The sequence below is a fragment of the Oryx dammah genome, unplaced genomic scaffold (genome assembly GCF_014754425.2).
Source record: "Oryx dammah isolate SB20612 unplaced genomic scaffold, SCBI_Odam_1.1 HiC_scaffold_9, whole genome shotgun sequence".
In the NCBI taxonomy this organism is placed as follows: Eukaryota; Metazoa; Chordata; class Mammalia; order Artiodactyla; family Bovidae; genus Oryx; species Oryx dammah.
Genome location: NW_024070193.1, coordinates 16,064,022 through 16,082,631, shown reverse-complemented (window position 1 = coordinate 16,082,631; position 18,610 = coordinate 16,064,022). Strand labels below are relative to the sequence as shown.

Below are 18,610 nucleotides of genomic sequence, written 5' to 3'. Positions count from 1 at the left end.
TTTTTAAACATAACTGCTCATTAGAAAAATATCTGGAGGAAAAAAAGCAATATCTGGGCATTTGTATTTTTCAAAAAATTGCAAGATAATTCTAATAGGCATCTGACACATAACTTAAAAAAAATATGTATATATATTTTTTAACTTTTGTGTGATAAAAGACACAAAAGGAATCCAGTCTCATTTTTTCCCCCAATATGAATCTAACAAGTTTTTCCTGAACCATTTACTGAATAGTCCAGCCTCTCTCCACTAAGAAGTCTTGATATCAGATAGGGCAAATTGCCCACTTTTTTCATTGTTTTTGGAGTGTTTTGCTATTTGAGATTGAGCTTTTTTTTTCTTCCCCCTAAAATTTAAGAATTGGTTTACTTTTTTCAAAAAACCTTAGAATAAGCTTGTTAGTTCCTCACCACTCCCCCACAAAAACAAATCCCCATTGGAATTTAAAAATTGGAATTGTATTAAATCGGTAGGTCAAATTCAAGAGGATTGACATCTTTGTGATACGGTCTTATCCATGAACAAAGACCATATCCATGTAATATGGTCTTATCTTCTCTCATACGGGTATTCTTTTAACAGAATTTTATAATTTTCTGAATGTGTCTTGCTCATTTTTTATTTTATCACCAGACATTTTGCTTTTTTGATGCTGTTGTAAACAGTATTTTCCATTTCAGTACATTTTATTGTGTATTTAGAAATGTAATTGATATTTATGTACAAAAATAATATTTTTGTCAGATCAGTATATGAAATTTGAATAATTTGTTCATTTTTGTTCATTCTTTGGGATTGCTCTATATGTTTCACTTTCCAGGAGGACCAATTTTTTTTTCCCCTCTCTAATCTAGGATCTCTAGTATGATGTTGAATAGAAGTGATTACTGTAGGCATTCTTATCCTCTTGATCTTCAGAAGAACACTTTTAACATTAACCATTAGATTGGGACTTTGCAGTAGGTTTTTCATAGTTACCTTTATTAATGTTTTCCTTCTTCATTTTTTAACCTTCAGTGGGTTTTGAATTTTATTGAATTCTTCTGTATTTATTTATTGAGATGGTTACATCGTGTATTAGAGTTACACCAGAGGAACAGAACTGATAGGATATACAGTTGATACTTTTAAAACTTTGGTTTAAACTATGCAAGTCTACTTGTGTGCAAATTTGTTCATTAAATATGTACTATGGTACTGCATCATCCATGGTTGCTTGGATCTGCAGATGCAGAACCGTGGACTTAGAGGGCCAACTACAAAATCATGCATATTTTTCAAGTGCGTGGAGGTTGGTTCCCCTAACCCCCACATTGTTCGGGTGTCAACTGTATACAGATAGAAAGAGATTTATTATAAAGCATTGGCTTTCACAGTTATGGAGTCTGAAAAGTCTCAAGGTTTGTAGTTGGTAAGCTGGAGACCCAGGAGAGCTGATGTCATAGTTTACAGTCTGAATCCAAGTGTTTCAGAACCAAGAGATCTGACAATTTCAATCTAGGGACTGGCAAGCTTGAGGCCAGGAAGAACTGATATTTCAAATGTAGGAGAAAAACCAGTGTGCCACCTCAAAGGCAGGCAGGAAAGAAGAATCTCCTCTTATTCCAGGAAGGGTAAGCATTTTTGTTCTAATCAGACCTGCAACTGATGAGACTTAACCACATTGGAGAGGGCAGCCTGTTTTATTCTATCTGTGTACCTATCTGTACAGTTAACTCATCCCAAAACATCCTCAGAAACACCCAGAATGAAGGTTGACCAAATATCTGGACACCTTGTAGCCCAGTGAAGTTGACACATAAAGTTTATTGTCACACATAGTATTTATTGTATAAACTTAATAAGATGCATTTATCTATTTTCAGTGTTAAACTGTTCCTGTGCTTCTGGTTTAGAATACCATCCCCTCCTCTTTAAAAATACTTTGCTTATTGTGTGAATGTTTTGTTTAGGAGTCTTATACCTGTGATAATGGGTGAGATCTGCCTACAATTTTTCTTTCTTGTATTCTTCTGATTTAGTTTTTGTAGCAAGGTTATGTAGCTTCCTAGAACTGTAGGTAGTGTTTCCTCATTTTGCAAAAAATGGATGAATATATAATGAGAAGAGTCTGTTCTTTGGATGTTGGGTGGCACTTAACTGTAAAACTGTGTGTAAAATGTTTATGGGTTTGTGATTCAATTTTTTTTAATAGAAAATTCAGGTTTTCTATTTCTTCTTGAGTCAACTTGGGTATATTATGGTTTTATTTATTTTTAGGAAATGTCTGATTTCTATTTTTAGAAAATGTACTGAGTGAGGATTATTTTTATAGTCTTTTTAATAGCTACTGTGAGCATTTTTACAAATAGCATTTTATTATGCAGTCTCTTACTAGTAGTTTTCACCAAAGGTTTGTTGCCTTTATTCATCTGAAGAACCAAATTCTGGTTTTGATCCTCCATTGTACCTTTGTTTTCCTGGTTTATCAATTTCAACTGTTAGTTTTAGTCTACTTGGGCAGGGTGGTGGTATTCAGTTATTTCTGACTTCTTACGTAAGAGAAAATGATCAATGAACTTTGAGTTCCAGGTACTTTTTTAGTTACTTTCCACATGGTTTAATATGTAGTATTTTCGTTATTCAGTTCTCAGTGTTTTTTAAAGTTTCCATTATGACTTTGTTTGTCACATGATGTAGAGGTAGATTTTTAAAATTTCAAGTGTATGTGAATACATGTTTTTCTTTGAATTGCATTGAAATCAAGATAGGTAATTATTTGAAATTTTTTTGAGATTTGATTTTATAAAACTCTGTGTTCAGTTTTTGTACATGCCCCCTCTGGATTTGAGAAAAATGTGTATTGTTTAATTGTTAAATCCTAGGGACAATATTCTGGTTGACAGCTATTTTCTCTAACACTTTGACTGTCTATGCTACAATGTCTTCTGGCTTCTATTTTTGTTGAGAGATCTAGTTGTAGTCTAATGATGGTTTCTTTGTAGGTCATTGTTTTTTTCTGGTTGCTTTTAAAATTCTTTCTTTGATGTTTTACAGTTACATTAAATATATCTAGGTGTAGGTTTCTTATTTATCCAGCTTGGTGTATATTTTTTCATGTTTATAGATTTATATCTTTATTTCTAATAACTAAGAATGTTTTAGTCATCTCTCGGATTATACTTCTCCTTGATTGACTTCTTAGGACTCTGAAACATCATTCTGTTCTCCCTGTCAGTCTGTCTTGTGTTTTTTGCCTTATTTGTACTGCATTTTTTAGTAATTTCATCATAGGTATATTCTAGATTGCAAATTCTATCTTTAGCTGTGTCTTACTTGCTGTTTAATCAATTTATTGAGTTTCTAATTTCACAGAATTTACTTTTAATTTCTAAAAGCTATCTTAGGTTCTTTTTGAGATCTTTTTCTTTTTTTCTTTTTTAAACAGCTTCTTATTTAATTCTTTCAGAAAGATTTATTATGTGCCAGAGACTCGTCTAGGAGGTAGAGATTATATTCTGATGTTCCCTTGGTTATGTTTCTTAACTGACTCACCATTTTAGCCATTTAAAAATACATAGTTAAGTGATTTTTAATGAATTTGCAATATTATGCAACCATTGCCACTATACTTTTCCAGAGTATTTTCATCACCCCCAAAAGAAACTTCCTATTCACTAAGCATTTACTCCATATTCTTCCCTCACCCACCCTCTCCCCCGCAACCAGTCTCTGGCAACTAGTAATCTACTTCTGTCTTTATGGTTTTTTGTATTATGCACATTTTATATAAATGTGGTCAAGTAATATGTGGCCTTTAGTGCCTTCTTTCACTTAGCATAATACTTTTAGGACTCATCCTTATTGTGGTATGTATCACTACTTCATCTCCTTTATTTCACTCTATCGAAAATGCCACATTCTGTTTGTCCGTTCATCAGTTGTCTCCACTCTTTAGCTATTAAGAATATTGCTGCTGTGAACATGTGTATGCCAGTTTCTGTGTGAACATGTTTTCAGTTCTGCTACAGTATTTCTTTAAACATTTCATACATGTTATTTTATATATTTTATCTGATGATTCCAATCTGCAGCCCTTGTGTATTTGATTCTGTTGTCTTTGCTGAATCTCACTTAGGGTATGTTATTTTTTCAGAAGCTTGACAGTTTAAGATTCTGAGCTTTATATTTTTAATACTCTTTGTTTTCATTCCTGTAACATTGTCTGGAAAGCCAAAATGTCAGTAGAGAATCTGGTAATATATAAATCCACAGACTGGGTTAATAATGTTTTCTGAGGGAGTAGGGAGCAGTAAGGTGTAATAAATAGAGGCATCGGTACAGAATTCACAGGTGCTTCCTTTTTTGCAGGACTGAAAAGTGTTTCTTTGGGTTGATGCTACAGATGTTTTTGCTGGGGCTTCTGTCTGCCTGAGTTGTTTCTGAGTGTAGAGTCCCTGTGCTTCATGGGTCTCTGGGGACATTGACTCCCTTTAGAGTCTTTAGGCCACTAAGCCAGTGGGGGTTAAAAACAAAACAAACAAACAAAAAAACTCTTGGCATTTGCAGTGGATGAGAAGTTAAATAAATCTAATTGTGTTTTTTCTCAGCAACCACAAAATATGAAGCTGTTATTCACATCTCCGTTTTCTGTTCTGACAAACCAAGAGTTACATAGGGATTTACAAATTTTGCAGATGTGTTGTCCACTGTACTTTTGGGTTTTCAAGCAGTGCTTTTATTAAATGTAAATGGTAGCATAGTCACTTTAGCCCTTTAAATTACTGGTTCTTACACAGACTCTGTTTACTGGGCTTGTGTCATGGAAATTTACGTAGCACAAGTTTTCTTCCAGAATCCAGAGTCCCTTAGTGTTCTGCTGCCATACTCAGTTCTTCCTTCACTGAGTACACCCTTTCTTTAATCCAAAAAATACCGTGAACTATTGCAGCAGTCTGTGAACTGGGTTCTTCGCATTATGTTGTTTTCTTTCCTCCAGTGCTATCAAGTTTTTGTATTTTTTAGGGAAACACTTCAGCTCAAAAGGGTATACTCTCCAGGGCATTTCTGGCTAACTTGGCATTTTTGTCTTCTTAGAATCTAGCCCTTGATCTTTCTTTCTAGATTTGTCTTAATGTTTCTTCTAGTCTCTGCTCACCCTTGGCCAGTCGTAAGTACTCTGATGCCTGGAAACTGTCCATCATGTTGTAACTCTGCCTTTACTCGTGTTGTTGCCTCTATTGAAATGTCTTTCCCACAATCGTAGGCCCTTGGCAATGTACCCATCCTTTGAACTCCACTTCCCATACACTCTAAATATGTTTTCCCTTTCTGTCGCTTTGTAAAACTTTTGGAGACCTTTCCTGTCTATCTAATTATTGATATTTCTTGTGTTACTTTCACCACCCAGTTATAAACTTCTTTTGATCAAGGATCTTGTGCTGCTTGTCTCTCACGTTATCTCTGGTAAGGCAGGATTACTTTACATGTGAAAGATGTTCATTAAATATGTAAAGAAATAGATTATAGCAACACTTCGCATTTGAAATTAGCCTGAGCTCTTGAAAGGCAGCATTTGGTCCTGCTTGTTTCATATCTCCAACATGTAGCATACCACCTTGGCAATTTTTAACATGGTTTCTGAGTTGCTGAGGAAAATATTTGAAGTTTTAGTTTTTGTTTGGTTCTTTTAGTTTTGAGGGAAAATCAGCAAATTGATTTAACAGTTACTTAGAATTCTTTCAGTAATATTTTCTCATTAAAACTGTGAAAACGTAAGGAATTCTTAATTAGTTGAAATCTAGTTCGCAGAGAATTGGTAGGGTTTTTATCTAATTCAGTAGCAGTACTTTCCTTAAAAAGATAAAAACTTTTTGCTTTCCTTACAATTAGTAGGAACTGCTTGCTATATTTCTGCCTTCCTGTGAATAATAAAGCAGATTCAACTTCTTCCTTCTTCTAAAAATGCAGGTTCTTGTTAAACCTTTGGGAGACCGAGGATACCTTTTTCTTCTCTCTCCTTATCAAATGGTTCCTCCATACGGTAGGTGGTCTCTTTAATTTTTTATGGTTTTCCTTTAACTTTTTCAAAGTTAACACATATTGCTAATGCATTTCTTTTGTTTTTTTTTTTAGAACATCAAACTGCTAAGCCTCGAGTTTTACATGCTTTGTTTCTATTTCAAGAACCTAGAGGAATAGTTCCTTGTAAGTTCATTGGCTATCTAAATCTAGTTACATATAGATAACTGCATTTTAGTGCAGATTTTCAGGTAACTCAGTAAGCATTTTGACTTTCTTACACCATGTTTTGGGAAATAATGGAGATATTACGAGGTATTAACCATATAAAACACAAATTATATGGCTTTTTTTTGTTTCTATGAAAAATTATTTTGATTTTTATCAGTGTTTTCACTAAACATTGATGGAAATTGTTACAGTAATATAGCTTAGGTTTTCAGGGTTTCTATTTTAAGATTTTTTTTTAAGCTTAGTTCTTTTTTGCCTTCAAATTTTAGTAACATTAAGTGCATCATGCACTAGGTTACGTATTGGATCATTCAAAATTAATAAGAATCTTCACACTATTTTAGAGAAATTTTTCTAGTCACCATTTCTAAGAATGAACTTTAATGCTGTATTAAGGTAAACTTCTCACTGTTAGATTAAAAGTGAGATTCATGGGAATTTCCTGGCTTTCTCTGCTTTCTCTCCCGAGAACCCAGATTCAGTTCCTGATAGGGGACCCAAGATCCTTCAAGACTGGGGCATGGCAAACGAAAAAAGAGAGATTCTCAATTGTAGCAGTTCAGTGCCTGCCTATCTGCTTATGGGGATAGAGTTCATGTGAAGTTAAGTCTGTTATGTTAAAACAGGAAGGAGTGACATCATAGGCATTTGCAGGACTGTCTTTCTAGGAGCCTCAGATTTTGCCCCTTTTCTCTGTTTCTTATATTTTACTTGCTACTAGTTGATGCCTAAGGACATGACAACGATCTTCAGTGGGCTGGTGTTCTTCCCTTTAAAAATAGTATTCCGTAACTTTCATGTTTTAGTTTCTTATTGGCCCATTTTATGCTCCTGGACTTAGAGGCATGTATTTATGTATTCCTATATAACATATATGTACTAGGATACATATGGACTTCCCTGATAGCTCAGTTGGTAAATAATCCACCTGCCATGCAGGAAACCCTGATTCGATTCCTGGGTCGGGAAGGTCCCCTGGAGAAGGGATAGGCTACCTACTCCAGTATTCTTTGGATTCCCTTGTGGTTAGGCTGCTAAAGAACCCACCTGCAATGCAGGAGACCTGGGTTTGATTCTCTGGGTTGGGGAGCTCCCCTGGAGAAGGGAAAGGCTGCCCACTCCAGTATTCTGACCTAGAGAATTCCATGGACTGTATAGTCCATGAGGTTGCAAAGAGTCAGACATGACTGAATGACTTTCACTTTCACTTTCCATTAGGGTACATACTGGTTTGGTCCACCGTTAATGTAGGAGTGTCGTTACACTGCTTTGACAATATGTAGATCTGTACTTGTCTAGTTTCTTGATTACTAACATGGTTTGCTTTTTTTGTTTGTTTACAGCACAAAAGGGTTCAACCAGTGCAGCACCTCAGGAGAAACATGAGAGCATATCAGATGTGTTAAAAATAACTCAATTTTTACAATTTGCTTTGATTCAGTGTCGAAAGGAATTCAAAAATATAAATACTATAAATTTTCATTCTGTTGTTGAGAAGTATGTAAGTGAATTTTTTAAGAGAGGTTTTGGTTCAGGTAAACGAGAGTTTATCATGTTTCCATATGATTCACGATTAGATGATAAAAAATTCTTATATTCAGCTCCAAAAAATAAATCCCATATTGATAATTGTTTGCATACTTATATTTTTCGACCTGAAATGTATCAGTTATCTATTTATAAATTAAAAGAGCTATTTGAAGAAAATAGAAAACTTCAACAGTTTAGTCCACTTTCAGATTATGAAGGCCAAGAAGAAGAAATGAATGGTACAAAAATGAAATTTGGAAAACGAAATAACTCAAGGGGTGAAACTGTTTTATCTGGAAAGCAGAAGTCATCTCACTCTTTGGATTATGATAAGGACAGAGTCAAAGAATTGATTAATTTAATTCAGTGTAAGAAAAAAAACGTGGGTGGGGACTCAGACACAGAAGATATGAGAAGCAAAACTGTGAAGAGGAAGTTTGAGGATCTACCTGAAAATACAAGAAAGCTTGCCAAAACCAGTAATTTATCTGAAAATTGCCATCTGTATGAAGGTAAAATATCAGAATTGCTTTCATATAGTGTAAAAGTAACAACCGAAAACATAGTTAAGCAGTTCTGTCTTTTTCTCCTCATAACAAGGATTTGCAGGTTATAGCTTGAGAGCCAATCCAGCCAGTCCCTTGTTTTCCTAAAGGAGATTTTATAGGAATACAGCCTTACTTTTTGTTTATGTGTATTTAGCTGCTTTTACACCATAATGGCACAATTGAAACAGATTGTATGGTCCACAAAGCCTAAAATATTTACTCTCTGATCCTTTACAGAAAATATTTGCCAGCTCTTGTCGTCATATATCAGATTGCTGAATTGTGTCACTTGATGATAAAATAAGAAAATAAAGTATGTTCAGCTATCACTTTCCTAATTGGAGCTGCTTCCCTTTAATGTTTCCTTACTTTTATAATTGGAAAAGTAGAAAATTGAATATTGAGTTCTTTTAGAATGTTCATTAATGAAAAGAGCCTTCTGAGCTTTAAAATTCCTTAGATGCACACCCTTTTTCCTACCCTAGGAGTCCAGTAATTTGTTTGGGTTTTTATTTTTTCTATTTTTCTTGTTTTTAGGTGACAGAGACAAATTCTCTTAAGTGTTTCAATATTGCTAGTAATTTAAAGGATCTTTTCATCTAGATTTTTAACACTGCTAGCCTATATGCATGAAAAGTGTCCCTTTGCATTCGGTACATTTTGCACTGCTGCTATTTTTGTTAATTACGGTAGATCTGACTGTCCTGTTTCTTACTAAGCAGCTTTACTCATATGTTTTCTAATTCAGCATGTCTCAGAGCTGACTAGGTTAGTGCCCTTGTTAAACTGTTCTCTAATTAGTCTCTGTAACCTCAGTTACTTTTCACTCCTCTGTTCTCCTTTATTTCCTATCTTCCTGCACTATTCAGTTTAAGATTAAATGATTTAAATTTAAATTGATTAAAATGAAATAGAAATTCATTTCCTGTGTTACATACCAGCTACATTCCACCAGCCACACTGCTGTTCTGAACAACACAGGGAGAGGACATTTCATCGCTGCAGGAAGGTCTCTTTGACAGTGCTGTTCTTTTCAGTAACTTTCAGGGTTTTTTCTTCACTTGATCTGTTTCTCTTTCCAGTGTTTCATCCTTGACCCTGTACTAGATGGCCTTCCTTGCTTCTAACGCTAATTTCAGTATCATGTCCTTCTCAATATTGTTTTACTAACTTGCGAACCATCTCAGCTTTCAAGGCTTTGCTATAGCCTGGCCATATCCAGCCTGAGTAGCCCTGTTTGCCACTCTCCCCAACAGGCACTCTTAGAATACATAATAATGGTGGTACTTCTTTCTTTTCCCACAAAGCATCTTTCATTTCTTTCAAGCCTTGTGTCTTTGAAGTTGCAATCCCTCCTTAGCTTTCTGGCTGTTCTGTTCCTTGATACTTTTCATCTCTTTTCCCTTCTGGATTTCTGCTCTGTTGTGAGCCCGATGGTGTTTACTGATCCATACTATCATATACTGTTGACTTCTATCTTGAGAGTTAAGTGCTTACTGTTTGCTAGCTGCTTTACGTGTATAGACTTCATTTAGTTATTGATTGGTAGACATTATTGTCCTTATTTTACAGGTAAAGAAAACCGTCTTAGAAGCTAAATAATTTTATCTAAAGTTACGTAGTTCACTGATCCATGTTTGAAGTAACTTTCGACTGCTGTTAAGCATCATTCCTATTTCCTAGCACTGAACACATAATGGGCAAGATAGTTAAAATTTGGCACCATTTTAGCAGATAAGTGGCTAATTTGTAGATGTGAAAAAATGCTTGTGGGCAGAAATCAGGCTTTATCAAAAGTTAAAGTGGTGGGAAAGCCATGCTAGTTATAGTGGACCAACTGAGAAACAGGGAAGAGAGGGGCTGGGGAGACGGATGGAACGGTTAAAGCAGAACTAGTGACGGCAAACAGGCATGGCTAGGTGTTCCTCACTCAGTTCATTTATAGTCATTTGCACACTTTATTTCTGATTCTGAAAGTAAAGATTTAAAAGTTGGATTCTAACTTTTAAAATATGCTAGTCTTGATTTGGTGGTGAGCTTGCTTTATTTGTTTTTTAAATTTTATTTATTCGTTTATTTTTGTTTGTTTATTTTTGGATGCGCTGGGTCTCTCATTGCTGTGTGCAGCTTTCTCTAGTTGCGGAGAGCAGGGTCTACTCTAGTTGCAGTGTGGGTCTTCTCACTGTGGTGGTTTCTCTTAGGGAGCTCAGGCCCCGGCGCGTGGCCTTCAGGAGTTGCAGCACGCAGGCTCTGTGGTTGGGGCACACGGGCTTAGTTTCTCCATGGCATGTGGGATCTTCCCAGACCAGGGGTTGAGCACGTGTCCGCTGCTTTGGCTGGCGGATTCTTATCCACTGTGCCACCAGGGAAGTCCCGCACTCACTTTATTAAGAGATGGCCTTCTGTTTCCCCTACCCCTCTAATATCAACTTTTTAAAGTATGATTTACATACAGTGTACTCATTTTAAGTGCACACTTTGATCAGTTTTTTATAGCTGTTGTTACTCCCATTCCAATATTTAGGATATTCTCATTACCTTCAAACGTTGCCTTGTCTTTCTTTGAATTTGTCTCTTTGCACTCCATTGCTGGTCTGCTTTCTGTCTCTAGATTATTTTACCTTCTCTGTAATTTCGTATAATTAGGTACAGTATGTACCCTGTTTCTAAATTTGGGGGACTGTGGTATATTATGCACTGCCTAAGTTGCAACATCTACCCTGCCTTTACCCTCCTTAAGTATTAAAGCACATGACTTTCTGAATGTCTACTCTCTCTACAGGTTTTTAAATATATTGGTGGTGCATATAACCCACATTTATACTTGCTTACTTGCTTGAAGCCATGTCTGATATGTTTTCTCTCCTAATACCTTTTGTTCTTACTGCAAGATTGGTGTAGATTTCTTTGGGATGATTTTGCATCTCTTAATACCTCAGCTTTGTTATGAATTAAGTAATCTAGTCATTTAAGATAAAGTTTAGGTTATAAGGTTAATACAAAATGTTACGGGAGAGATCAAAATCAAAGTCATGGGTTTTTGTTATTTCTTTAGAAGATTAGGTGTACTCTGCATACTCTTCTTGAACACTTGGCAAAACAGTAAGGATAGGTATTTTTCTGTTGTCAAGTATCTCGTTGATTTTTAGGATTTTGGTGGTAGAATTTAAAAAGGTAACTACAGTATAGTTATTTATATGAGTTATCCACGTTACCAACATGATATCTGAGCTCATTTCTTAATAGAATTTTCAAGATATGATGAAGATAAACTTCATTTAATAGGAATTTTGAACTGTGTGCAAAATTTTAGAATCAGTCATGTTTGGAAAGTAAGGGGTGGATATATTGTAAAATCATAGCAGGTGATTTGATTGAGCTCTTGCCTATAAATGTAAAATTATAATTAAATTTTAGGTGTATGTATGTATCTATCTATATATATATATATATATATTTTTTTTTTTTAATTTTCTGCTTGGCTTCCAAACTGTAAGAGGTGGCTCTTTCTTCTTCCCTTCAGAGTCCCCACAGCCTGTTGGCTCACTTGGGCATGAAGCTGACTTGAGACGGCAGCAGCAGGATACCTCTAACTCTGGCGTTGCTGACATCCATAGGCTGTTTAATTGGCTGTCAGAAACACTAGCAAATGCACGTCATTCTGATGCATCCCTGACAGACACAGTCAACAAGGCCTTAGGGTTGAGCTCTGATGATCCCTATGAAGAGATGAGGCAAAAGCATGAGTATGAGTTGAGCTCTACCCTGGATAAGAAAGAATATGAGCAGCCTCCTGGTGCAAAAATCGAAAATGCACGTTTTAAGGATACTCAGAGCCCGTTGCTAGATGTTGATCCATCATCTTTAAAGTATCCTCTTGGTGTTTCTACCAGTGAAGTAGGCACTGACCATAAATTCCATTTGAAAGAAGTAAGCCTCTATCATTGGATTACCTTTGTCTGCTTTTGTGAATATTTGTGTGAAAGGGAGGATGTGGGTGTGCTTGTTTTTCTTTTTACAAAGAAATGATACACATTTTGATAATAGTGTCTGTGCCGGATAGTATTTGTAAGTTATTTATTACAAAGAGATGAATGCAAGTATTTTTCTTGCTGCTGCCCATATAGTCTAAGATTCACCATTGTGATAAAAAGTCACAGCAGGACAACCTGTTCTGTCAGGAGCTGCTTGAAAGTGCTAATCACTCACTTGTGTTTGAGATTAGAGTATAATACCTTTATCATGTTGATTTTACTCATTCGTAATGTTTAGATTGAGGTTTGAGCATTTGCTGTGAAAAAAGGTGTTCATTCTTGACTTTAAAATTAGTTGAAAAGAAAGGTATTGAATCTGTACTCTTAATTTTTAGGATCCAAATTTAATTAGCATGAATAATTTTGAAGATTGCAGTTTGTGTCCTACTATTTCCATTGAACATGGATTCCATAGACAATCTAAGTCAAATAATGTTGAAGAGACTGAAATACATTGGAAACTGATTCCAATTACAGGTAAGAACAAGTACACTGGGACATAGGTTTGCTTGGTTTTACTTAGGGAGTAGTTTCCTGAAGGGTTTCATCTTGGAAATTCTTGGGGCTTATTTGGCTCTGATCTCTTCAGTGTCTTATTTTGAGCAGTGTAATATTCATCATTGAGTTTTGGCTGTGTTCTTGGTCAGTATCTGCAAAAGAGCCTATTGAAAAGAGAAAGATTTAAAATATACTTTCTCTATTGAGTTGAACATGTAACTTGCAAATGAAAATTGTTGGCAGAAATTGGGCTTCTAATAAGGTGAGGTAGCTACAGAGATGAGTGAGAGTCCTTTGGGCAGCCAATTAAATGTTGTCTTTGCAAATTATTAAACTTCAAAAACTATCATCTAAGAAGTGTTCAGGTTAAGGTTCATCTTTTAGAAATAAATAAAGAGTTCTTACTTAATATTGGGTTCTTTTCAAGAAATTGAGTCATTGTAGAGAATGGCCTGAAATAATTAAATGTAAATATCCCTAGAAAGCTTATACAACCTTACAAAGCTTATAGTGGGGCAAAAATAGTTTGTGAGCATGCTAAATCGCTTCATTTATGTCCTACTCTTTGAGACCCTATGGATTGTAGCCCAGCAGGGTCCTCTATCCAATGAGATTCTCCAGGCAAGAATATGGAAATAGGTTGCCATGCCCTCCTGTAGGGGATCTTCCCGACCCAGGGATTGAACCCGTGTCTCTTAGGTCTCCTGCATTGGCAGGCGGGTTCTTTATCACTAGTTTAACAGATGTTGAAAGATCATTTTGCAGTGTTCTGATTTCTCTGAGCAAATACATAAACACACACACAGATACTGTTAGTATCCAAGTTCTTATTCATCTTTGTTAGCTAAGCATTTGGGGAAATATGTCCAGGGCACATGTATTCCATTCCTTGATCTTTAACCTTTAAAAAGAAAACAAAAACCAATTTTTGCTTGAAAGCAGACTGGCTTATGACCTAAAAGCTAGTGAGACCTCCAAGGACTCTGAAGAATTTCTAAAAACCTGATGAGTTTCTGTGGGCTTCAGCACCTTTATCTACTTGGTACCTTATTAGAGAGGGCACAAGGCCCAGAAGTGATAGTAGAGCAGCAGCTGGAGAAGTTGGTTTGGGTTGGACAAACTGAATAAGGAAGTAGTCTGTACAAGGTGCTTATCTTAACTTTCAGCACTTAGACACCTTCATAGTTGGTTTCAGAGTCATTTGAAGGCACAACATCTAGGTGTCGATACTCCATCATCACCTGACGGGAAAAGAAAGCAACTTCCCATTTCTTAATGACCCTTCAGGATTATTTTAGGTGCACGAAAGAATTTTGTTAGCATTTGGGGTTATTGGAAAGGTGCTTTGAAAGGTTGTCACCAGTATCTGAAAAGAGTGTACAATTCTAATGGATGCTTTCTTTCCCTCAGGAGGGAATGCCAGAAGCCCAGAAGACCAGCTGGGAAAACATGGTGAGAAACAAGCAGCAGGTGAGAAGGTGTTCTTTGCTTTTCTTCGATGTGCCCTTCAGAATTGCTCCTGCAGTTCTGGTCATCTGTCAGGAGGGCATCAGTTTAGGTCTGTTAATTACAGAAAATTTGGACACTATTTATTGTATTTAAAATATGCATTCATTTATATAAGAATATATTCAAGGGAGTCACTGAATATTCACAGATTAAATTTTTTTCACCTACAGTAGGTTCTGTCTGATATAAGGATTTGGAAAGACCAGAATATTTTTCTTAATCCACTTCTACAGAAGCAGTCTTCAAGTTTCTCTTAAATTAAAAAAAATATGAGGAGGTGAGGCCATGTATCTTTTAGGTACATTATTCCTAGTCTTATATTTCTTTGGCTGAATTATTCTTCTATTTGTAAACTAATTTCTACAGATAGTAAGAGAAGCATGTACAGATGCTGCTGATTAGCTTGTTGTATAGTAGGTGCCTGGAAGACAGTTTCTTTTGTCTGAACTCAGTTCATTATCTTGGCAGCTGGCTACAGGCAGTCTCTTCTTGCTTGGAATCTGGTCTGGATTTTTTGTTGTTTCTGTTTCATTTTATCTTAGTCTTTCAGAAACCTTGTGTTGTTTTTCCTATTTGGAAGAAGAGCTAAGTGACTTTAATTTTAGTAGATCTTTATGGTTATTCTTGTCTTTGGGGGTGAAAAAAGAAAAAAGACTGAGTTAATAGTTTTCTTCAAGATCTTTGTCTCCTCCTAGGAAAAGACGATTGGGGGTGTGGGGGGCAGAAAGTAGGAAGAGTAGATACATGACATGCAGGAAAATGCATAAATCTTTACAGCATGATGAATTTTTACATATGTGAACACTTAGGTGACTGCCTCCCAAATCAATATGTAGAACATTTTCAGTGCCCCAGAAGGCTTCCTTATGCATCCTCCCAGTTAGTATTCTCCCTGCCCCAAACAATAATCATCAATGTTCCTTCTTTCAGCATAGATTAGTTTGACCTGCTCTTGAATTTAAAAGGTAGATAGAACCTACGCTCTTTGGTTTTGGCCCTTTTACACAACTTTATGTCTGGGACTCATCTATGTTTTACTTCTATCAGTAATTCTTTTTTATTGGGAGAAGTCAGGTATCTTGTTTATGTCTCAGAATGATCCATCCGCATCTGCAGTCTTTATTTGGCATACCATCTTCATATTTTGCTATTAAAAGTATAAAAATCCAAATGATGTTACCTTTAGTGAACTCACTACTCTCCTTGCACTTAAAAGCCAAAGTGCCACAACACTTGAGTGATAGTAGAAGCGTACTGTTATGATATTGACATGTATTTCTTTTAATTCATTTATGAAGAATTTTTAAAATAATGAAATTTTCTATCAATAAAAATAGGGAATCTGTACAAAATAGACGGTGATCATTTGCATTTTCAAAAGGGAATTTGGTTTAGTTTTTTAATATGGAAAATTCCCCAAATGAATTTAAGTTATATTTCAATTTAAAAACATTTCCTTTATCCATAGCCCTTCAGGAATAAGCTTCTTGGTCTTAACTATAACAGAAAACTCTGGGAGAATGTATTTCAAGTATTTTTAATAATAAACCATTCGGAAGCCTTTTTTTTCCCTTCAGAAGTTTTTAAATGTCCTCCCTAACTGATCTGTTTTATGGGATGCAATTAAAAATTTTTATTTCAATAAATCAGATACTTGACATGGTACATGTCAAAGAAGTACAAAAGAAGTACAAAAATACTTCAAAAAATGTTTTCCAACCCTAGGCCACACATATCGTTTCATCCAATGAGTCAACGTTAGTTACAGACTTATTTGTTGGTTGCTGCACTGCGCAGCTTGTGGGATCTTGACTTCCCTGACTAGGGAGGGATCTGATCTGGCAGTAAAAGTCCTAACCACTGGATCACCAAGGGGTTCCTCGTTACGTTTTCTTATGTATCCATCCTGACATTCATGTGTCCACTAAACGCCATACTGCACATTTAAGAAATGTGTTCAGAATTCCTAAATTAGTTTATGGAACTTGAATTTTTTTCTGGTTTATCAGTTTCATACAGTTATAATTCTGAACTGGTACACTGGATGTTTTGTTCTCCTTCCCTTTTACCTATAGACCTCCTGAATGGTCTTCATATCCTGCTGACAGGTGTCTTTGCAGTACTTAATGGGTGCAGTAGTTCATGGTAACCACTGGGGTTGGTAAAAAAATGTCATAAACTAAATGCTGATGAGCTGTTTAAACATTTACAAAAGTGTGACTGGGGGGCGGGAATCAAAACTGAGTTTTATATAGAAAAGTTACACTGCTATACCTGGGTATAAACTTTAATAGGAATTCCACTATATCTTAAAAGTACTACAGTTTTGAAAACTAAAACTCTGTGTGGACTTTCTGATCTAGAGATAACATTTTATATACTGTAGTAGCAATTTGTTAGGGAATGTTGGCTAAGATTTAAGAAAAATTAGGAATATTTTGAAAGATAAAATTATGTAATAGGAACTTGAAGTCAAAAATAACAAAACTTTGTCTTTACTGAAATAAAGTATTACTATAAATTGCTGTTAAACATATTTTCCCCTTGTTTTTTACAGAGAGATTTAGGGTGCCTGTTTTGCAATGCAGTTTCAAAAACATAACTGTGGTTGAATTTAGGATTTGTGAGGAGAATAATTTAGGATTTATGTTCTTATGGATTGAGCTAGTTGTCAAGAATCAAAAGTTATAATTTCATTAGCATTAGCTAGCTTAATGATCTCTTCATCTCAAATGGGGTAATAGCTATTATGATTTCTCTTGGAATTATTTCCAAGCAAAATAAAAATACTAAAGTCCTATCAAAAAGCATTACTGTTAATGCAGCTATGAAATATGTTCTCTTCCTGTATTATTGAGTCTTTCTTTCCCTGATTAGTTGCTAACATTATAGCAAATCCACTATGCAACCCCATAGGTAAACAGCCCCATCAGTTCAGTTCAGTCGCTCAGTCGTGTCCGACTCTTTGCGAACCCATGAATCGCAGCACACCAGGCTTCCCTGTTCATCACCAACTCCCGGAGTTCACTCAAACTCACACCCATCGAGTCAGTGATGCCATCTAGCCATCTCATCCTCGGTCGTCCCGTTCTCCTCCTGCCCCCAATCCCTCCCAGCATCAGAGTCTCTTCCAGTGAGTCAGCTCTTCGCATGAGGTGGCCAAAGTACTGGAGCTTCAGCTTCAGCATCATTGCTTGCAAAGAAATCCCAGGGTTGATCTCCTTCAGAGTGGACTGGTTGGATCTCCTTGCAGTCCAAGGGACTCTCAAGAGTCTTCTCCAATACCACAAGTTCAAAAGCATCAATTCTTCAGCGCTCAGCCTTCTTCACAGTCCAGCTCTCACATCCATACATGACCACAGGAAAAACCATAGCCTTGACTAGACGGACCGTAGTCGGCAAAGTAATGTCTCTGCTTTTGAATATACTGTCTAGGTTGGTCATAACCTTTCTTCCAAGGAGCAAGCGTCTTTTAATTTCATGGCTGCAGTGACCATCTGCAGTGATTTTGGAGCCCAAAAAAATAAAGTCTGACACTGTTTCCACTGTTTCCCCATCTGTTTCCCATGAAGTGATGGGACTGGATGCCATGATCTTCGTTTTCTGAATGTTGAGCTTTAAGCCAACTTTTTCACTCTCCTCTTTGACTTTCATCAAGAGGCGTTTTAGCTCCTCTTCACTTTCTGCCATAAGGGTGGTGTCATCTGCATATCTGAGGTTATTGATATTTCTCCCGGCAATCTTGATCCCAGCTTGTGTTTCTTCCAGTCCAGCGTTTCTCATGATGTACCCTGCATAGAAGTTAAATAAGCAGGGTGACAATATACAGCCTTGATGTACTCCTTATCCTATTTGGAACCAGTCTGTTGTTCCATGTCCAGTTCTAACTGTTGCTTCCTGACCTGCATACAGGTTTCTCAAGAGGCAGGTTAGGTGGTCTGATATTCCCATCTCTTTCAGAATTTTCCACAGTTTATTGTGATCCACACAGTCAAAGGCTTTGGCATAGTCAATAAAGCAGAAATAGATGTTTATCTGGAACTCTCTTGCTTTTTCCATGATCCAGCGGATGTTGGCAATTTGATCTCTGGTTCCTCTGCCTTTTCTAAAACCAGCTTGAACATCAGGAAGTTCACAGTTCACGTATTGCTAAAACCTGGCTTCTAGAATTTTGAGCATTACTTTACTAGCATGTGAGATGAGTGCAATTGTGCGGTAGTTTGAGCATTCTTTGGCATTGCCTTTCTTTGGGATTGG

At 36.2% G+C, this 18,610-nt stretch overlaps 1 protein-coding gene across 4 annotated transcripts in view; it reads left to right on the top strand.

Annotated features, from left to right (window-relative positions):
• The window catches only part of TASOR (transcription activation suppressor), a 51,990-nt gene that overhangs the window by 21,390 nt on the left and 11,990 nt on the right, over nt 1–18,610 (top strand). For all 4 annotated transcript variants that reach the window (XM_040246399.1, XM_040246400.1, XM_040246402.1 and 1 more), the window contains exons 12-17: nt 5,953–6,025; nt 6,118–6,189; nt 7,578–8,276; nt 11,836–12,242; nt 12,682–12,823; nt 14,255–14,314. In XM_040246399.1, the coding sequence (XP_040102333.1) occupies nt 5,953–6,025; nt 6,118–6,189; nt 7,578–8,276; nt 11,836–12,242; nt 12,682–12,823; nt 14,255–14,314 (1,453 nt within the window). The remainder of the gene's footprint in view (nt 1–5,952; nt 6,026–6,117; nt 6,190–7,577; nt 8,277–11,835; nt 12,243–12,681; nt 12,824–14,254; nt 14,315–18,610) is intronic.